Source organism: Thamnophis elegans, chromosome 1 (assembly GCF_009769535.1).
Source record: "Thamnophis elegans isolate rThaEle1 chromosome 1, rThaEle1.pri, whole genome shotgun sequence".
Classification (NCBI taxonomy): domain Eukaryota; kingdom Metazoa; phylum Chordata; class Lepidosauria; order Squamata; family Colubridae; genus Thamnophis; species Thamnophis elegans.
Genome location: NC_045541.1, coordinates 120,269,998 through 120,293,066, shown reverse-complemented (window position 1 = coordinate 120,293,066; position 23,069 = coordinate 120,269,998). Strand labels below are relative to the sequence as shown.

The window sequence follows — 23,069 nt, the reverse complement described above, 5'->3', positions numbered from 1 at the left end:
ACATTACCCAAGCCTTCAACATTTACAGCTTTTGTTTTTCCTGATTATCTGTGTGTCTTCATCTTAGCAACAACTTCTTACCTTACCCTCACACTTCATATTGATTGTGACAGCAGTACTTATGCTATGAAGGCAAACTTAAAAAGTTATGTACACAAGTTATTTTAGCCACAAACTGAGTTTCAGGTTACAATAAAGCAAGTTATTCTCCCAAGTGTTGGGAAGGATAAGGTTAGAATATGATGAAAAGATTGAGATTGCATCAGGCAAGTATGGCTGTAGTGCCAGAAGAGAAACAGCTGTAGAAAACCATGAAATATAAGGAACTATGAACTAGAAGGATTGTGGCAAAAGAAGCAAAGACAGTACCAATGCTAATAAGTACTTTGGGTGCAATTCAAAACATCTGGAGCATCCCTTCGACACCATTGTGATTGACAAAATCACCATCAATCAATTGCAAAACATAGCTTTACTTCACATAGCTTACATTCTGCAACAATATCTTTAATACCATCTGTAAATCTCAGGTCATTAGAAAAGACTCAAAGATGGATAAAAATGTCATATTCTCTCTCTCTCTCTCTCTCTCTCTCTCTCTCTCTCTCTCTCTCTCTCTCTCTCTCTGCGTGTGTGTGTGTGTGTGTGTGTGTGTATTTAAAGTCACAACCCCTGGTATGTCCAAATATGGGAGGAAGTTCACTGCTTCCATTCTCTGTCCATCGGCTCGTCATAAGAGACCGTCCAGACATGTTATATATATATACATACATATACATACATACATACATACATACATACATACATACATACATACTTAAAGTCACAACCCCTGGTATGCCCAAGTATGGGAGGAAGGTCACACTTCCACTCTCTGTCATTAGGCTCGTCACAAGAGACCATCCAGACAGAAACCCAATATTTTTTACTGTTGCCTTTTTTGTTACATTTGTTATATTTCGATTCCCAAAAACTTGGGTATGGCTAGCTGATGAGAGCTAAATAGCTTGAAATAGATCTATACTAGTCTCCCTTTATTTATTTATCAGCATAAATATAACATATATACATATACATATACATATACATATACATATACATATACATATACATATACATATACATATACATATACATATACATCATATACATATACATATACATATACATATACATATACATATACATATACATATACATATACATATACATATACATATACATATACATATACATATATATATATATATATATATATATATATATATATATATATATAAAACTCTGGAACGTCTCAAGCAATTTCAACTGAACTTGGTACACAGATGACTTACTCTGGAAACAAATAATGTGGGGGTAAGACAACCCTAACACTCTTCGGGGTGTGTCTTCTGTTAAGATAGCAATAGCAATAGCAGTAGACTTATATACCGCTTCATAGGCCTTTCAGGCCTCTCTAAGCGGTTTACAGAGAGTCAGCATATTGCCCCCAACAATCTGGGTCCTCATTTTACCCACCTCGGAAGGATGGAAGGCTGAGTCAACCCTGAGCCGGTGAGATTTGAACCGCTGACCTGCTGATCTAGCAGTAGCCTGCAGTGCTGCATTTAACCACTGCGCCACCTTGGCTCAATAGCCTGTTGTACCTTAAAACGGCTTTAGCCTGTTGTACCTTAAAACGGCTTTTACTGTACAGTGCAGTGGAGTTTCCATGGTAACAGTACTCCACAAGGGAGCTCCCTCTGGTAAGGGTGAAAGTCCAACATTAGAAATTATGTTTGGTCTGGACATTTACCCTCTATAAATAAATACCCGGACAATGCCAGGTTATCAGTCCAGTATAAATTTCTGGCTAACCACAATAATAACAACTTAGAAAATTATTTTTTTAAAAAACTTAGAAAATCTGTGCATTGACAACATTTTCCAGATGTTAAAATGTTGTTGCAGGGTGTAAACTGTTCTAAGTAAAGGAAATTTAAAAAAATAAATATAAAATAATAAAGTGTACCTTTTCACTTATTTTCTATAATTAAATGACTTGCAAATGAGTTTTTGAGAGGCAATTTTTATATTGAATTACTGGATTCATGGCCTATGATGACCATTTTTTTAAAAATACCCTCCCTTAAATATTATTACCCTTTTTTTTGTATTTCCATTTCTTTAGAGTGCGTTTCTTAATGGGTGGCCGTCATGGAGAGTTCAAGTTTTTACCTCCTACCAGCTATGCCCCTTGCTATGAAGCTTTGCTCCCAAAAGAAAAAATGAAATTGGAACCAGTAAAAGAATATAAGAGAGATTCTGAAGGCGTTAGAGATTTGCTTGGTACTACTCAGTTTCCTTCCCAGGCTAATTTTATTCCTTGTCCAATTGATACCCATCAGGTAAGTTTAAGTAAAATATAATGACACATATAATGACCTAACATTTTATTTATCAGGATATTTTTATTTAGTAATAAACCACATTTAGATTTTATTATGTTGTGTGATCATTCATTGGAAAATATGGAGGATATTGCTGCAAAATTTTATCTTGATAAAAATTTACATATTTTCTTCATAGATTGTTTTGCCTTTTCATCTTGAAAAGATTAGAGACAAGCTGGCTGAAAATATTCATGAACTCTGGGGAATGAATAAAATAGAACTTGGTTGGACCTATGGCAAGGTATAATTATGAAGAATTCTTTATGAGAAAATCACCCATTGCATAGCTTTATTCAATTACAGAAAACAGATATACTCTGGACACAATAATAGTGAAGGTTGCTTTCTAATTACAAAATTGAAAACAGAATTTTGTCATGGGTGAAAAACTTTATTCTTCTTCCTTTCCCAAATACAAAACTAAGGTGTTATATAAAAAGGAATTCAGCTTAGAGAAAATAAAAATAATAGATTTTCTCTGAAACAGGACAATTCTGATTTCTTTGTACTCAGCTCTAGAGCCTCCTTCACCAGATCTGGAGAATAAGTAGTAGTAAATAACTAAAGGAAAATTATGGTCATGCAGATATTTTACTTCATCACATAGTAATACCAATAATCTTTGAAGTATGAGACCATAATTTATTGTTAGACCATAACAAAAGTCTGTAACTTCCAGATAGGCCATAAGTGCAGTTTTCAAAGTATGCATAGAGTTTTTGGGAGGTCGCTCTGGAACCACATGAGTTATTTATTTTATTTATTTAGTAGATTTATAGGCCGCCCAATCCCGGAGTTATATTCAGTAGGGACAATAGTCCTACATGGGAGACAATAATTCCAGAATTATTGACTAGGTTTTGGAAAATGAAAACATCAGGCGAATGGCATAAGACCGACATGAAAACTGAATTGATGCATTCTCCATGAGCTTAGCTCAAAGTAAAAGCATATTGTGTCTTCTCTGGAGGCAGAGAAAATTCACACCATTTTTATTTTCCCTGCTGCGCGCTTTTAGTTAAAGCAAACCTATAATCTCCATTCCAAGATGACATTTACTGATTTGCAGTCTCACGTTTACTTATTGGCAGTCCTGAGGAATATTTTACAAAACAAAAAGTTGGAGCTTTAATAGCTGAAACATTCGGGGAGGAAAAATACCCACAATGACAGGATAATAAATAAGTTCAGTTTATGGTTTATGGATTGTTACAGCCATAAATAGAGGTTTACTTGGCAATCTAGATGCCTGATAAGAAATTTCAGAACCAAAACTTTTGCCGAGGTCACACAAATTCTTCTCCTTCCATGAATTGGGCAAAATTTTGGTCTTGTTGTTGTTGTGGCCTTCTTTTCCTGATTTGATTAAGTGCCATCAAGTCATTTTCAACTCCTAATGAACACACAGAAAATTTTTCTCCATGATCTTTTCCTAATGCATGCTAATATTGTTTTTCAATTTTCAATCCCACCTCTCTCATTTTCGTCACTCCAAATAGGGTTTGGAGTGACTATATCCATCTTTAACAAATCACCATCCCTTATAGCCAGTTGTGCCTAGTTATTGCTGAGCCAATGTCATCTGCCCAGAGCTAAACAGAAATAAATAAATAAATAGCTAAGTAAGTAAGTAAATAAATAATAAATAAATATCTTCTCCTTTGAAGTGTCCATTTTATTGCTGCTCCTTCCCAGGATTTCCAAGGTTCATACTTAGCCAATTGCTTTAAAGTTGCTTTATAAGTTTTTATAAGTCAAAAGAAATGCAAAATATTATGAGGAATCAAGGTTTAGTTCTACAAAACATCAATTATATCTAGACTATACAATAAGTCATAAAATTTCTATGGTAAGAATGCTCAACTATAATTTCATGCGGCAGGTAAAATTTAACCTAGTATATCCAACTACACATCACTTTTTGAACAACAGCTGGGCAATGTAGGTCACAATCCCACAATTGACTCCAACACATGGGACATTTATCCATAGCTTGTAGAATAAATATCTAGATGAGTTTTCCAGTGGCCATGCTACATGATGGGATAATAATCCTGTTTTAGAGACACCTGATTGAAGAAAGCTGTTCTGCCTTAAAATTCTGATGAATGACTATGGCTTATTTGCAGAAAAAAGGGTCTATTTTTTTTTTTAGCAGAAGTTGCTCTAAGGTTACTTACAGTCTCTTTCATATGTTGTAGATACGAGATGATAATAAAAGGCAGCATCCATGTCTGGTGGAATTTTCAAAATTGCCTGAAACAGAGAAGAACTATAATCTGCAAATGTCAACAGAAACTCTAAAGTGAGTCACAAAACAGAAGGAAAACTATTCTTTAAGATCTATGGATATTCTCAGTCATCCAGGTCATGGTTGTCCCAAAGTGCTTTTTCAAGAAGCAACAGGATTTTATTTTGTAAGATTTAATTCCATAAGAAAGCATACTGTTTAGTTACTTCTTATGGGCTGGCTCCAGACTTAGCCATTGATAACAATTTGTTAGTCCTGACAAATTCATCTTTCTGATGTCAGCTGATCTGAATTTATCAGAAAGGGTCTGGAAATTGCACTTAAGAAATGGACCAGAAGGGCACCTGTGTACAAGGTAATAGTGGAGGAAGATTTATTTGATATGGCAGGGACTCAATTATTCATTTTTTATACAAGAGACTACCAAGGGCTGTAGGCTAGGCAGGAAAGATGAAAGTATCCTGGAAAAGTACTGTGGTGAACTTCTCTGGTACTGTTTTCAGAGCACAGCATGGACGTGTCCATGAAATTACTATGGAATGTCCATCAAATTGATCCCAACTTGAAGGAACCCTAACAAATATTCAATACATTTATTCCCCATTAGCATTATTCAAGAGAACAATTGATTTTTTTCTTAATTTTTGAAATGGTAAATTTCATTTTTCTTAGTTTTTTACCTTTTCTGATCTTAAACCTGCCTATTCACTTCCATGCAAGTATTCATCAACTCCAAAAATCATGTCATTTTCCTTCAGATATATTACATTCTTCTTCCTGCTAGTTTTCCAGAGAGATAGCATATCTATCTCTTCTTTTATTCCCATTATAATTTCATGATCTTAAACATGTACTCCTCATATTCAAAATTATAATCTTCCATATTCTGTGGTCATCAACAATAATATTGACCTCTACTATCCATTATAACTTGATTGAAAAGAGTTTTGTCATAATTCTTTTTAATAAGGTAGAGAAGGCACAGGATAAATTACTAGCCTTAGCTGTATTCATACTACGTGCAGCATACTTTGCTAACTGTATGGAAAGGTTTTTGGCATCCCAAACATGTTAATACTATTGCATCAGTGGTGGGTTACAAGCGGTACACATTGGTACGGGCGTACTGGAGCCTGCCCGGAGCACCAGATAGTGTTCCGGTACGGTGCTCCGGAGGGCCCGCCCACCTGCCTGAGCTCCTTACCGGTCTTTTAAGCCTTCGGAGCTTCCGTGAATGCGCATGGCGCATACAGCACCTGCATGATGCTCCGCTGAGCAGCTAGAGCATCACGGAGTTTGCGGAGGTGCTAAGACACATACGCACGCTGCGCGCGTCCATATGGACACCACCGGGCCTGTTGCAACTGTACTGGTTGGAACTGGATCCAGAACCCACCACTGTATTGCATGCAAACTAAAATTTCTGATCTAAATGCTCCCTTGCAACAATGTTTGCCCTTATTCCAATAAGTAGGATGCAATTTCCTGATGCATGTTTAGAATGCATGCCTATATTTACATTTTAAAATTGATTCTATTTTTATAGAACCCTTTTGGCCCTTGGATGCCATGTTGTTCATGTAAATCCAGGTGCAGAAGAAGATCTTAAGAAAATCAAGCTTCCTAAAAAGTAAGTTCATTTATAACAATGATTGTCACAAGTTGTTTTATGTGAAGGTTTTCATGTAAAGTAATAAACATAGAGCAATGAGTAACTAACTATATGTTTCTGGGTTCAAGCAAACATTTTGTGGTGCTGCATGTTGTCGATAAGAATAGGCAGTAGGACATATTGTTAATGCTGTTTAATAGTTCAAGTCTGCAGCTGATGCATGGCAGTTAAAATTGCTAAGCTAAAGAGTTTATTTAACCATAAAAGGTGTTCAAAATCTAAAAATTAGTAATCGGAATCACAACCCCACCATATACATTGGACTTCTTTATTTACTTGCAATAGGGATTCATAACCTCGTTTTCTGAAGAGTTGTTTGTCCATATTTGGAAGAATATGAGGGATGCATCATTATTGATCTATGGTAACTATACACCAAAAGTGTCTCCTTCCCTTAGGAATTATATGGTTCATATGAATTTAGTATGAAAGGAGATAGAAAAGATTGATTTGGATTTAAAATTCCTATTAATAATTAAAGTAGACTAAACATTTACTAAATTATAGATGTACACAGAATATCCTGAACAGCTCTTTGATTAATTAAAATGTAGGTCCATCTTTTTTCTTGTTTACAGTTACATGATGACAAATGGGTACAAGCCAGCTCCTCTTGATCTTTCTGAAGTTAAATTGTTACCTTCTCAAGAAATATTAGTTGATAAACTTGCAGAGAATGCACACAATGTTTGGGCAAAAGAACGAATAAAACAAGGCTGGACCTATGGTATTCAACAGGTAAAAATTACTTTAAGAAAGATTTCAAAGAAAATGTGTGTGATTATAAAGGAAGGACCATATCTATCTAAAGCAATAATATTGGGTAACATGCTTATTTCTTAATTAATACTTAATTCTTGACAACTACTGTACTTATAGGAAAAACCTGGAGTTGTGTGTGCTATTGTGTATAGTAGGATGGCCTCAGTGGTGGGTTTCAAAAAAATTTGGAACCTACTCTGTGGGTGTGGCCTGCGTTGTGGGACTGGCTGACGGGTGGGAATGTCTTGCCAGCCATGTGACTAGGTGGGAGTGGCTTGGTGGCCATGTGACCGGGTGAGAGTGGCTTGGCAGTCATGTGACTGGGTGGGAGTGGCCTGAATTCTTTGCCCCAATGGATGAACTACAATAAGATTAAAATAAGTACAAAAATAAATAATACTAACTGCAAAATAAATAAAACAATATTGGACTCAATTGTGGTTGTAAGCTGAGGACAACAGGTAACAGATGGGATCTCTGCTTTCAACCAACAATGTACAATCTTTTCAGGAAGGATGAGAAACAGGAAAGATATAAACAACCAGGAAAGATATAGTCTTTCATCCAAGAAGTTAGTTCAAGAATGAATGTCATAGGTAAATGACAGCAGGGAGGTGACACGAGGCTGGATCCAGGCGGTTATTACCGCCTCCCTTCGGGAGGGGATTTTTCCCCCCGCTTTAAAGACGGCGGTGGTGAGACCCCTCCTGAAGAAACCATCCTTGGATCCAGCTGTTTTAAATAACTATCGTCCAGTCTCCAACCTCCCCTTTGTGGGGAAGGTTGTTGAGAAGGTGGTGGCCTTTCAGCTCCAGCGGTCCTTGGAGGAAGCCAACTATCTCGATCCGTTCCAGTCTGGCTTCAGACCTGGCTGCAGCACAGAAACCGCTTTGGTCGCGTTGACCGATGATCTCTGGAGAGCCAGGGATGGAGGCCACGCCTCCATCCTAGTGCTCCTTGACCTCTCGGCGGCTTTCGATACCATCGACCATGGTATCCTTCTGCGACGACTGCGGGAGGTGGGGGTGGGAGGCGCTGTTTTACAGTGGTTCTCCTCTTACCTCTCGGACAGGTCGCAGTCGGTGTTAGTTGGGGAGCAGAGATCGACCCCTAGGCCCCTAACGTGTGGGGTGCCTCAGGGTTCGGTCCTGTCCCCCCTTCTTTTCAATATCTACATGAAACCGCTGGGTGAGATCATTCGACGGCACGGGATAAAGTACCATCAATATGCGGATGATACTCAATTGTATCTGTCCGCCCCGTGCCAACTCAACGAAGCAATGGATGTGATGAGCCAGGGGCTGGATGCTGTTAAAGGCTGGATGGGGGTCAACAAGCTTGTGCTCAATCCAGAAAAGACCGAGTGGCTGCTGTGTTTCCCTCCCAAGAATTGGCCAAGTACTCCATCTCTCAGGCTGGGGGATCAAAATATACGCCCCTCAGACAGGGTTCGCAACTTGGGAGTCCTCCTGGACCCACAGCTGACCTTCGAACATCATTTGTCAGCTGTGACCAGGGGGGCATTTGCCCAGGTTCGCCTGGTACACCAGTTGCGTCCCTACCTGAACCGGGAGGCCCTCACAACAGTCACTCGTGCCCTTGTGACCTCTAGGCTGGAATACTGCAATGTGCTCTACATGGGGCTGCCCTTGAAGAGCATTCGGCGACTCCATCTAGTCCAGAATGCGGCCGCGCGAGCGATAGTGGGTGCACCTCGGTTCACCCACGTAACACCTATCCTCCGCGAGCTGCGCTGGCTACCTGTTGATCTCCGGGTGCGCTTCAAGGTGCTACTTATCACCTATAAAGCCCTTCATGGTAGTGGGCCTGGGTACTTGAGAGACCGCCTACTGCCAATTACCTCCACCAGACCGATTAGATCGCATCGATTAGGCCTCCTCCGAATTCCATCTTCTAGCCAGTGCAAACTGGCAACTACCCGGAGGAGGGCCTTCTCGGTGGCTGCTCCGTCCCTTTGGAACGAACTCCCCGTGGAGATTCGGACCCTCACCACCCTCCAATCCTTCCGTGCTGCTGTAAAGATCTGGCTGTCCCGGCTGGCCTGGGGTTAAGATTATAGCCCCACTCGAATTGTGTGATTGTTGCGTTTTTCTTTTTTAATATGCTGTATTGTTTATTGTTTGTTGTTTCCCCCTCCCTTTTGAATTGTGAGCCGCCCTGAGTCTCCCTAGGGAAAAGGGCGGCATACAAATAAAGGCAAAAGTAAAAAAAAAAAAAAAAGTAAATTCCCAAAGCAATTTAGTTCTCAGTTCCAAAAAACAGGAATATATGCATTAGGTTCAATACTTACTCCCTAAAAATAATTTAAAAAAAGATATGCTATAAATAAAAAATCCTTAAAAACCATTGTTATGTATTCCGCACACAATAATTTATACTGTATCAAGGTATTCTACCAGCAATAATTTATACTGTAACCATTTCAAGATATTCTACACACAATAAATTAAAGTAAACCATTTTAAAACATTCTATACTCAATACGTTTAAGTAAAACGATTTTAAAAAATTCTATACACAATACATTTTAAAGTATTGAGAATAGAATTTTTAAAAATGGTTTATTTTAATTTATTTTGGATAGAATCTTTTTTTAAATAGTCTAAGACAATTTTAAAAAAGAATCCATGCTCAATAAATGAAGTAAACCATTTTAAAATATTCTATACTCAATATTTTTAAATAAAACAATTTAAAAAAATTCTATGTACAATAAATAAAATATTCTTTTAAAAAACATTAAAAGAATAAAAGAAAAAAATGAGTCACTTACCAGCAGGCAGAATCAGCAGCTCTCCAATGCGATGGGTGCAGCAGGGAGCAAGCAGGCAACAAGGCAGCAGGACAGGTAAAATTTACTGGACTGGAGGCCCAGTTGTCAGTTAACTAGGCATGCCGCCTGGTAGGCTTAGCCAGCCAGGCAAGGCTGGAGAGGATAGCGGGGGGCTTTCGGGTGCGTGGCATATGCCAACTCGCAGCTTTCGCAAAGGAAGGCCTGAAGGCCTTCCCCCGCGAAAGCTAGCCTGCTGCCACTGCTGCCGCCCTCCCTCTTTTGGCTGTGTAGCGTATGCCAACTCGCGGCCTTCACAAGGGAAGGCCTGAAGGCCTTCCTTCGTGAAAGCTAGCCCACCGTCACCACCCACCCACTTTCGGCCTGTTTTTGGCCTGCTTTGCGAAAGCTGCAAAAGCTAGCCTACCGCTACCCAACCGCTTTAAGCCACGCGGCATATGCCAGCTCGCAGGGAAGCTAGTCTGCCACCACCTACCCACTTTTGGCCACGTGGCGTACGTCAGCTCACAGCTTTCGCGAGGCAAGACCTGAAGGCCTTCCCTCGTGAAAGCTAGCCTGCTGCCACCACCGATGCCACCCACCCGCTTTCGGCCATGTGGCATATGCCAGCGCGCAGCTTTCGCAAGGCAAGGCAAGGCCTGAAGGCCTTCCCTCACGAGAGCTAGTGTGCCGTCGCTGCTGCCCACCTGCTTTAGGCCACATGTGAAAGCCGCCACCGGCGCCATCACCGACCAGTGCCTTTCGGCCATGCGGCATATGCCAGCTCATGAAAGCTGGTATGCCACTGCTGCTGCTGCCACCCACCCACTTTCGTAAAAGCGGTGGTGGTGAGACCCCTCCTGAAGAAGCCATCCTTGGATCCAGCTGTTCTTAATAACTATCATCCAGTCTCCAACCTTCCCTTTCTTGGGAAGGTTGTTGAGAAGGTGGTGGCCTTCCAGCTCCAGCGGTCCTTGGAGGAAGCAAGTTATCTTGACCCCTTCCAGTCAGGCTTCAGACCTGGTTACAGCACAGAAACCGCTTTGGTCGCATTGACCGATGATCTTTGGAGAGCCAGAGATGGAGGACACCCCTCCATCCTGGTTCTCCTTGACCTCTCAGCGGCTTTCGATACCATCGACCATGGTATCCTTCTGCGACGACTGCGGGAGGTGGGAGTGGGAGGCACCGTGTTGCGGTGGTTCTCCTCCTACCTCTCGGACAGGTCGCAGTCGGTGTTAGTGGGGGGGCAGAGATCGACCCCTAGGCCCCTAACATATGGGGTGCCTCAGGGTTCGGTCTTATCCCCCCTACTATTCAACATCTACATGAAACCGCTGGGAGAGATCATTCGCAGGCGCGGGATAAGATACCATCAATATGCGGACGATACCCAGTTGTATCTGTCCGCCCCGTGCCAACTCAATGAAGCGGTGTACGTGATGAACCGAGGCCTTGAGGCCGTTATGGACTGGATGAGGGCTAACAAGCTTGTACTCAACCCGGAAAAGACCGAGTGGCTGTTGTGTTTTCCTCCCAACAATTCGACCAGTACTCCATCACTCAAGCTGGGGGGTCAAATTCTACACCCCTCAGAGAGGGTTCACAACTTGGGAGTCCTCCTGGACCCACAGCTATCCTTTGACCACCATCTGACGGCTGTGACCAGGGGGGCATTTGCCCAGGTTCGCCTGGTGCGCCAGTTGCGACCCTACCTGAATCGGGAGGCTCTCACAACAGTCACTTGGGCCCTTGTGACCTCTAGGCTGGAATACTGCAGTGTGCTCTACATGGGGCTGCCCTTGAAGAGCATCCTGCGACTTCAGCTAGTCCAGAACGCGGCCGCGCGAGTGATCGTGGGTGCACCTCAGTTCACCCACATAACACCTATCCTCCGTGAGCTGCGCTGGCTACCTGTCGATCTCCGGGTACGCTTCAAGGTGCTGCTAGTCACCCATAAAGCCCTCCATGGTAGTGGATCTGAGTACTTGAGAGACCGCCTTCTGCCAATTACCTCCCTGCGACCAATTAGATCTCACAGATTGGGCCTCCTCCGAATTCCATCTGCCAGCCAGTGCCAGCTGGCAACTACAAAGAGGAGAGCCTTTTCAGTAGTTGCTCCGACCCTTTGAAACGAGCTCCCCATGGAGATTCGTACTCTCACCACCGTCCAGGCCTTCCGCATAGCCCTTAAGACCTGGCTAGCCCGTCAGGCCTGGGGACAAAGATAATCGCCCCTCCCGAATGATGAATGAATGTTGCTCATTATTTTACTCTATGCTTGTCTACGTTATTGTTTGTATTTCCCTCCCCTGATTTTATGTAAGCCGCCCTGAGTCCCCTCAGGGAAAAGGGCGGCCTATAAATGTTAATAAACCTTCAAACCTTCAAACCTTCGTCTGCGTGGCTTACAGCAGCTCACAGCTTTCGCAAAGCAAGGCCTGAAGGCCTTCCCTCGCGAAAGCTAGCCCACCGCCGCCACCACCCACCCGCTTTCGGCCATGTGTGAATGCCAGCGTCAGCGCCGACCAGCACCTTTTGGTCACGCGGCATACGCCAGCTCGCGGCTTTTGCAAGGCAAGGCTTGGAAGGCCTTCCCTCCCGAGCCGGTGCGAACCGGCAGAAACCCACCACTGTATGGTCTATATAATTTTTTTTCAAATTTAGTCTTTCTGTGTTTTGGAGCACAAATTATATTTATTTATTTAATGCAGCCCAGTTCTTAAATGACTCTGGGTAGATTACGAGAAAGAAAAACAACAGATACAGTATATAGAAGAAAAAACTTTTCACAGTGTGAAAAACTTCACACTGGTGCATGGAATGGACTCCAATATAGGGGTGCAACCTGTTCTAGGGTTTAAGACATTTTTTGGAGCATGTCTCGGCAATCATTTGGAGAAGAAAAGTGAAAGACAGTTTTGTTCAAAATCCGAATATCTTTTCCCTTAATAATGCTCCTAGAAAATAGAAATTTAAGTATTAAAATGTACTGTTCTAAATTGCTCTGTATAACTTGAACACTATATTGAGCCGTGGTGGCGCAGTGGTTAGATTTCAATACTGCAGTTCTGCCGACTGCTGGCTGCCTGCAAATTGGCAGTTCAAATCTCACCAGGCTCAAGGTTGACCCAACCTTTCATCCTTCCAAGGTGGATAAAACGAGGACCCAAATTGTTGGGGGCAATATGCCGACTTTGTAAACCACTTAGAGAGGGCTGTAAAGAGCTATATTGTTGCACCTATTCTTTTTAGGATCTTAAAAACAAACGGAATCCTCGGCTGGTTCCTTATGTGTTATTGGATGAACGCACTAAAAAATCAAACAGGGATAGTCTACGTGAAGCTGTTCGGACCTTTGCTGGATATGGATATAATATTGAGCCCCCAGACCAGGAAATAGGTATGTTAATGAATATTTTGTTATTAGCATTTTTTGAAGCACCAAAGTGTATTTGTAATGTTTTTCTGTTTTCAAGAATACTCTGTAGGATTTTTCAGTATGTTGATGTTTGAGTCTATGAGTAGAATAATTTATTTACCCAAATTGACGTCTTTTAAACTTCCTGTTAGCACTCAGTGAATGACGGGTATACTTGGGTCATAAGAAAAAGAAAAAAAAATATCTTTGGTGGTTGCTGTAGTCTTCTTTTCCCCAAGACAAATTGAGAAAATAATTTTCACATGGAAGGAATGCAGCATTTTTCCCTACTGGGGTTAATGAAAGTTTGCAATTTCACACCCTCTCTTGACTTATTCACTGTGTGTTATCATATCTTCCTTTCCCAATATAGATTGCTTTCTTTATTTGTTCGTTTGTTTTACTTTGAGAAGGAAAGACAATGAGAAGAAAAAAGAAAGCAGAGAGGCTATGTATCATAATTCAAGAAAGAATAGCTAAAGGGAAAAAGCTTTGCTTTTCTGAAAAATGTTCCTTCTCTCAGAGGAGCAGATGTACTTGCATATTTAAACACACCCTCACTCTGAATTTTAATTTCTACAATGCGCACATTCTTGCTTCTGTGTCATATATGTTTAGATAATTGCCATACCAAATATAATTACTTACAATATAAATAAGTAATTATTCTCTGGCTGCTTCAACAATTTTTTTCTGAGTACAATAGCCTGGTGTGTTAGAGCATTTGGACTGGGGTTTAAAAATGTCAAGATGAGAGTTTAATCACAATGTTGCAGCTCTCATCATTTTTGAGGGCCCTAAATGCCCTTTCTGATAAGTCCAGTTATAACTCTTTCCATTCTATTTTTCACAGCTGATCAAACAGTGGAAAAAGTGAGCATTGATAAGATACGTTTCTTCAGAGTGGAGAAATCTTATGCAGTTAAGACTGGAAAGTGGTATTTTGAATTTGAAGCTGTAACTGGAGGGGACATGCGCGTTGGATGGGCAAGGCCAGGCTGCCAACCTGACATAGAACTAGGAGCTGATGACCAAGCATTTGTATTCGAAGGCTCCAAAGTTAGTACGTTTAATTATAATTGGCTGGGTTTATACAGCACAGATCAGTTCATAGAGTTTTAGGTCATGAGCACGATTACACATTCATAATAAATCCAGTCCATTGTGGGATGAAGCATATAAAGTTTTAACCTCCAGTAGGCAAAATTTGTTTTGAGTTAAAGTGCCCTCTCATAGAAGGACAAGTCATGCAAATACCGTAATTCAGTACAAAATAAGTTGCCTACCCCAACCTTCCAGAAGTGTGTTCTAGCCGGCGTTACTGCTAGTTTGCTTATGCGTGCGCTGCGTGCGCATGTCCAATTCAATGAAAATTGTTCTGTGCATGTGCAGAACTCAAAAAAAAGGCGACAGCGACAGGGGAACCGGTTTGGGGGTGTGACCATCCTGAGTCATTGCCTGTTCTGTGACCCAGGCTGGCATATCACTACCGATTCAGCTGAACCAAGCCAAACCAGTAGGAACCCACCTCTGCCACCTTCCCTATTCACTGTTGCAAGAAAAAGAATTTAGGTTGCCTTTCCTTTGTGAAAGTAATTGTCAAAATCTTTACAGTTGTTCTCCTTTTTCTTCTTCGATCTCCATTATTCTGAAATCATCGATGGGGTATGAGTTGATGATGTCATGAAGTCTTACCAGTATTCTTTATGTAGAAATGTTTCTGTACCTAAATTCTGCCAGAATCAACCAATACGAAAGCATGATGGGTTAGTTTCTGTAGTAGATATAGAGACATCTTGAAGGGCAGGAGGGAGAGCCACTAACAAGGAAACTATAAGGCAAGCACAGGTTGATCTCGTTCCAAGAAACTATTTTGAGAAAATTCCTCAGAAAGGTCTCTTCAGAGTTTACATTAATGTAAAGTTAAGGATGGGGGAAGCACATTCATACATGCAAGATTCTTTTATAGTAAAAGTAGATCTAGATCTGTATAACATTGGGGTTTTTTTTAGCCTCGTCTACTTTTAGGCTGACAATTGCTAATGTAAATCAAGTACTTAACCATAATTTAATCTAAAATTAATAAAATTATTTAATAAAATTAATAAATACAATTTATAACAATTAAATTGCTTGTCATGGTTCCAAGTAATGTTTCCAACCGGTACTGATAAGAACCCTCAAAACCCCAAAGAATCAATAGATGGGAAAGGGGGATGTGAGGTGCTATTATGAAAAAGTAGTTAAATACAAATAGGCTTGCATTGTATTTGATATGTGAAAGTATAATTAAACATTTAAAAAAACACTAACATAATTCAAATAGTCATCAGGACAGCAATTAGGACTGGAGTTTTCATCACTATATTGCAGATACTGACTTATTTATCAAAATGTTTTATTAGAGATTGATGTGAAGGAGGTTTAGGTTAATTACAGCTAGGCTGATTTCCAGGGGAAATGGTTGATTATGATGAATATGTAAATAATCTGCTGATTAATAGAGGTGCTTATAAGAGTAATATCAGTGCATCAGAAAATAGATCCAGTACTTCTTCCTGTAAAGAGTCAGTTGAAGTTAATCCTGCTAAAATCTTGGAAGACAATTTGCTGCCTTATTACTTTTTATATATCTATTCATCATACTGTGATGAAGACATTTAAATCATAAGTATCATAAGTATACTTTGTAATCTTCAAAGTTGATGCCATTAACAATCTATGCCCAGACTGTGCAATATGGTTACCATTCACAGAAATCTTCCTACCGAATGTGAATGCATATATGTGAATATATATCCTATATATTTTTGTTGATTTTTATCTTTCCTTCCTTCTTTCTTTCTTTCTTTCTTTCTTTCTTTCTTTCTTTCTTTCTTTCTTTCTTCCTTCCTTCCTTCCTTCCTTCCTTCCTTCCTTCCATTCATTCATTCATGTTGTATTTCATTTATTTTTCTTTCTGGTTTTGTTTTCAGTAAATAAAAGCAAAAAGGCCACAATAAGTTTGACGGTACTAAACCAATGACGAAACATGTGATACCTGAAAACATAACTTATTTAGTGTAGCATAAGTTTTTGTGGAATATCTTTATTATCTAAACCATTTTACTTTTCAGGGGCAACGTTGGCATCAGGGAAGTGGATTCTTTGGAAGAAATTGGCAAGTAGGAGATGTAGTAGGCTGCATGATCAATCTGGAGGACAAGTCTATTATATTTACACTCAATGGAGAATTACTTATAACCAATAAAGGTTCAGAACTTGCTTTTGCTGACTTTGAAATAGATAATGGTAAGATGATTGCTGACCTTTAGAATATATCACAACCTTATCTCTCAGTTGTCTAATAGGAGTTAGTAAACTCCTATTAATAAAGTAGTGTGTAGTACAGGGGTGTCAAACTGCCATCGTCACGGTGGCGTCACATGACGTATCAGGACTTTTTTCCCCTTTGCTATACCAGGCATGGGCGTGGACAGCATGTGACACATCTGGCCCCTGGGCCGGGAGTTTGACAGCTCTGGGGTAGTATAATACAGCCCAATATAATAAAGTATATCTATAGTCAGTAATTAAGAATAATAAAGATTCCAACAATGATAGCATGTTAGTTAGCTGTTGTAGACTTTTCTGCTTTCATTGAACTCATGACGTTTTAATATGTTGGTTACTATTTGACATTTTATTAAATTTTGTGGTAAGTGTTTCCTTTATTGGTTTATTCTGCAATTTTATTTTATTGGATTATTCTGACATTCTGAAAATCTCCATAGACACTTATTCTGACAGTTATACATAATCATGGAAATACAGCACTAATTAAAATAAAATAAAAACATTTATTCTGAAGAAAAGCCCCTTCATCCATTGGAGACTCCTTTATATTCAAGAAGAGAAGCTACACAATTAATATCTTCTGCAGTAAGACATGCTTCTAAGTAGCACAGACTTCAATATGCATTTCGGTATCTTTAATCTTGCAACCTCAGATGAAGTTCCTTGGATATAAAGCCTGCTGGCCTCAGTAGAATTCATGTTTGAATAGAAACATTTAGTCAAGTATGTTAATGAATTGTAACAAATTCCATTTAAATTATGTTAGCTAATTGACTGTTTGTCCTAATGAACTGTTCAGTAGGTTTTGACATCAGATTGTAAAATTTGTTTGAGTCATTTTATTGTAAAAAAAATCAGACTAGATATATTTGCTATTAATGATATGTATATTTGTATTAATTCTAAAAGGATTAATCAGTATGTGTGTTATGTGTATAATTAAACACATGCAGATACATATGCAGATATAAAATCCTATTAGAAGAGAGAGAGAAAGATCTCATAATAGCTTGTTTCTCGTAATAGCTTGTTTATCTCTCTTCTTAAGGGCAGTCATATGATCCACTCAGAGCACGCTAGAAACGATTGTCATTTTTTAATTTGTTTTTCTTCCAAGATTGGATAGAAAAGCTATAAGACATTAAGTCATAAATGCTGTTATATTTATCCATTTCATTCACTTCACTGCATTCCAAGTTGTAATTTTCCATATTATATTGTTCACTACCCAGATGTAGCCATATATATTGTCCTACTCTATCCATGTAACTTTGATCAATTGAGAATTTTATATGGCTTTTTAGAAATTCTGTGAAAGGTACACTTTTCTTATTTTTATTTTTATTTTAACTTTGAAACTAAACACCAATAGGTGACATTATTTGTCTGGATATAATATTAGAACTAATATTAGATGTTTCAAGATCTCCCACTTAAAGATTTTATAACATTGTATTACACTATCATGTTTACTATACATCATTAGAAGCCACCATATGACCATTTTTGACTTTCATTATCTGGCATGCATAAACTAGGTATCCCAAATCTAGAAAATATCTTTCAAGTCCACATCTCACCAACACAATGGTGAAATTGCATGTAGTGATTTGTTGTTTTAACCATACTGTTGCGTCTTACTCTTGGCAACTTTATAGACAAGTACCTTTTCCTAGCTTTCCTTTCAAATACACTTCTTTCAGTTGTTGGATCAGTTGTTGTTATCAAGCCAGCATGTTCTTTGCTTGCCTCTTCTTGTTCCACTAACCATCATTGACTACTCCAATGCATGGATGACATGGCCAAATGAGGTATAGTCTTGTGATTTTGGCTTCTAATAATGTATTTGGTTTTGTACAACTCAACAACTCTCTGTTGGTTGTTCTGTCTGTCCATGGTATACGCAATAATTTATGCCACCACCACAGTTCAAAGAATCAATTCTTCTTCAATCAGCCTTTCTTACTGTCCAATTCTCACACGCATACACCATTCAGTGTAGTGATACTTACTTAGAATTCTCCATGTGGGCATTCATAGAAAAAGTGCATAAATATCTCCATACAAGGGTAGGTTTTACATCAGCCTTTCCTTTCTTAACTGAAGGTATGTTCATCATTAGGGTTTTCAGAGTAGTCATATAATTCTGGGAGGTTGTACAATTAATTTAATGAGTTTTGACAGATTCATGCCTTTGCACAATCCAATGCACCATTCATTTTTGAATCTATAGCACTGCCCAGCTCTATTAATCATGCCATTTAACTGTTTAACTGCTCCTTCTTATAGACCATTATAGTCATTATATTTTTACTATTTCCCCCCAAAATATGAAAGAATAACAAAACCCAAATACCATAATTCTTGAATGTTCTCTTCTATTACTGTTTGCCTAAAATCCCCACTGGGCATATTTAGATTCTTGTTATTTCATATTAATTGCTATAGATCTAACCCAATCAGGTTCCCATTAGCTCTCTGCTTTACAGACATCCAATTTATGCCTATCTAATATTCTTGTTAGTGATTTTAGCATCATCTTATTGCTTGTTATGGAAGCCTTCAGGCAGAGTTTTGTTATTAGACTTAAAAATGTTTTTATAAGACAATTTATAAGTAGTTCAGGAACAACCACTTCTTTATGTTTTAATCTGGGATACTTGGCTACTGATTGTTTGGCAGGTGGGAAGCAAGGGAGGAGGGAGGGGGGAAGGGAAAAGGAAGGAAGGTGACAAGGAAGAAAAGAAAAAAAGAAAGACTTGTTTATATGATACTTGATTATAATATTTCAATATAGTAAAGTTCTATTTGGACAAAATACTTTTAGTGGGTATACTTTAGTCATTTTTAAAATAATTTTTAAAAACCCACAAAATATGAATAGTTTAAACAAATCTAAATGTGATCTAAATCTAACTCCACTATAATCTTTTGTTGTTTCAGGTTTTGTTCCTATATGCTCACTGGGTTTGTCTCAGATTGGCCGAATGAATTTTGGAAGGGATGCCAGCACTTTCAAATACTATACAATGTGTGGGCTTCAAGAAGGTTTTGAGCCCTTTGCCGTCAACATGAACAGAGAAGTCGCTATGTGGTTTAGCAAACGCTTACCAACCTTTGTCAATGTGCCAAAAGGGCATCCTCATATTGAGGTAATGCTGAATAGTAAGAAGAGTCATAACACCATTAAGTATAATCCATAATTAAGTACTCCATTAGGTCTGAGGTGTACATTTTGAATGTTGAGAACATCTCATGCAAATATTTGAAACTGATAATCATGGGGGTTTGTAACCAGTCACAAAATGTATAACAAGAAAGCAAATCAGTGAAGCTGTTACTTGTGCCCTTCTGATCCCAGAAACGTACTCTTTTATCTTTGCCTTTTTCCCTTGGCGAGATCAGAGGCCACAGTCACCACCATGCTTAATTTCCAAGATTCAGAGGGGCTTAAAATGGAAATAATACTGAAATTTGTACCTAATTCACTACAATAGACATTTTCAATTTCGTTATGAGAATATGACAACATATCTTTAAATAATGAACAAATTAAGACTAAATGGAACAGAGAATCCATGGGACATAAAAAGTTATTAACAGGATGTTGATGAGCTCACCTTAACGTTACCTATCTCTCCTTTATGTCATTAAGAATTTATATTGACAATATAACATAGGAGATAATTTAGTAAGTCTTAACGTAGGCTGGTAGTTTCTTATTTTTTCTAAACAAATGCTTGTAAAAACAAATTTCTGATAATTTAGGTTACAAGAATTGATGGAAACATTGACAATCCACCACGTTTAAAAGTTACTCATAAGACGTTTGGAACACAGAATAGTAATGCAGGCATGATGTATTGTCGCTTGAGCATGCCAATTGAATTTCATTCATCTTTTACCTACAGTCATGGTTTGGAATTTGAGGGCTTCTACAAAAGGTTAGATATATTTTCAGTCCTTTAACTGAAGCATATGTTTTTAATTCTGTCTGCCTTTTTACTTAGGGAATTATTAGTTATTCCCACTTAGCTTGTATTGTTCCATGGCAATGTTCAATTCTTTATTCCAAAACAGAAGACTTTTTTGATTTTGCAGCTAGTGATTTTCAGTATTCAGAAATATAAAGGAGTCAGGAAACAAATGCATCCTAGGCATGGTTTGTCACTCAAGAGCTTGCTTCAGGTGTTATATTCTTCTCCTAAGATATAGGTAATCCTTCTCTTTAGCATATATATGATTTTTAATTAAAATAGTTATAGAAGTGTATTCTGAGACTGCCTGAATTTGTTTTTGAAGTGACAGAATTCATGCTTCACTTTTATGTTTTAATTTTGCCTAGAATACATTTTTTTCCATTCAGCACACAGGTTAAAATATTTTCAGTTCTATTTTAATGTTTTATACAGTCATTTAATTCTCTATTATGTTGATAATCTTATTACAGAAAACAGAACCAGGAAATACCTATTCATGCAACAACAGTAAGTATTTAGTTTTTTTTTTTAGTGTTTTTTTTTTAAACAGACTAGTTATCTTAGTTTGAACAGCATTGGCTTAGATTTTGCCCAAAATTAGAACATACTTTGACTTAATTGAAATTCTGAGAAGTTAATCCAGTTATGTTTAAGCATATGGTGGACTCTGACATATATATAGATATAGATATAGATATAGATATAGATATAGAGATAGAGATAGAGATAGAGATAGAGATAGAGATAGAGATAGATGATATAGATATAGATATAGATATAGATATAGATAGATAGATATATAGATATATAGATATACACACACACACACACGTGTGTGTGTGTGTGTGTGTGTGTGTGTGTGTGTATATATATCTATATATATCTATATATCTAGATATATAACGCGGGAGAAAACCCGAATAACCAAAGACCTACATATGTGTGTGTGTGTGTGTGTGTGTGTATATGCACACAAATATATACACACATATGTATGTTTGTGTGTGTATATATATATATATATATATATATATATATATATATATGTGTGTGTGTGTGTGTGTGTGTGTGTGTGTACACAGATACATAGGTATATTTATGTGTGTGTTTGTAATTTAGAAAATGTCATCATTTATATAGTTAGTGAGTTTTATGATTAGGAATTTCAGTAAAATTGAAAATGATGTGTTAGTAGAGTTCTCTCTATTTAGTATGGAATACATTTTATCTTAAGAAAAAAATATCTAAGTATTGTACTAATATTTATATTTGTCATTCCAGTATTACTACTCAGTGAAGATCTTTGCTGGTCAAGACCCATCTTCAGTCTGGATTGGTTGGGTAACTCCTGACTACCACTTTTACAGTGAACATTTTGACCTAAATAAGAATTGCACAGTAACAGTTACTTTAGGAGATGAAAGAGGAAGAGTCCATGAAAGGTTTGGTCTTATAAATTACCTAATGAATACATTAATCCCTCCCTCTCTTTCCTTTCTTCCTAGCACAAGAATAATTATCATTGAAACAATATTTGAACCATAATGTATGCTCTGTATCAATAACAATACTTAGCAATTACTTTATCAAGCACAATTTAAACTATATGGTATAAACTATAGCTATCCATATTTGGATAATTTAACTAACTCTCTAAAGTCACTCTGACTTTAATTTCCATTATAACTTAGTTATGGAATAGCATTTTCATAAATTAACAGTGTAAAAAAATCTTTACGAAATTGCTTTGTACTAATTATTTTAAAATAAACATTTAAATTGAGCTTTTGGCTGATCCATGTAATACAAAATAAACTGTATTTTAATTAATCGTTAATTGTTATAAATGTCTAATGCCTTATGTTCACTGAACTTACTTTCTGAACATTGGTGATAATTGCCAGATGGCTTATGAGAGCTATAGAGCTTCCTCGTGGAATATCTTCAGCTTCAGTTCCAGCAAATCCAAACTTTTATTTAATTTTTTTTATTTCATTTTATTTTATTTCATTTTTTTTTTCAAATTTCTATAACTTATTTGTGCTTTTTATCTTTCCATAGCATACAGTAGGATATTCCACATAGAGCATATATTTAAATAAATCTTTGGGCAATGCTTAACATTCCATTGTTTTCTGGTTGCTTTCTTTCAGTGTAAAGCGTAGTAATTGCTATCTGGTTTGGGGAGGAGAATCATTCGTAAATTCTCAAAGATCAAATCGTGGTAATGTTGATCTAGAAATTGGATGCCTTGTCGAATTAGCTACTGGGATGTTGTCATTCACAGCCAATGGAAAAGAACTGGGAACTTTTTATCAGGTATCAATATTTTTTCCACAAATTTTCACTTTTTGTGTTTTAATTTTTATGAATTAATGTTTTATGAAAATATAAGAACATTATCTATGTTTATATTGAGTAGGT

At 38.0% G+C, this 23,069-nt stretch overlaps 1 protein-coding gene across 1 annotated transcript in view; it reads left to right on the top strand.

The window, feature by feature from the left end:
• Positions 1-23,069, top strand: part of RYR3 (ryanodine receptor 3) — a 249,476-nt gene that overhangs the window by 65,365 nt on the left and 161,042 nt on the right. Inside the window, exons 20-32 of the mRNA XM_032213643.1 lie at positions 2,171-2,387; positions 2,569-2,673; positions 4,634-4,737; positions 6,230-6,313; positions 6,934-7,093; positions 13,164-13,311; positions 14,183-14,388; positions 16,446-16,620; positions 19,609-19,817; positions 20,434-20,609; positions 21,116-21,152; positions 21,927-22,087; positions 22,799-22,964. Coding sequence (XP_032069534.1) covers positions 2,171-2,387; positions 2,569-2,673; positions 4,634-4,737; positions 6,230-6,313; positions 6,934-7,093; positions 13,164-13,311; positions 14,183-14,388; positions 16,446-16,620; positions 19,609-19,817; positions 20,434-20,609; positions 21,116-21,152; positions 21,927-22,087; positions 22,799-22,964 — 1,948 coding nt within the window. The remainder of the gene's footprint in view (positions 1-2,170; positions 2,388-2,568; positions 2,674-4,633; positions 4,738-6,229; positions 6,314-6,933; positions 7,094-13,163; positions 13,312-14,182; positions 14,389-16,445; positions 16,621-19,608; positions 19,818-20,433; positions 20,610-21,115; positions 21,153-21,926; positions 22,088-22,798; positions 22,965-23,069) is intronic.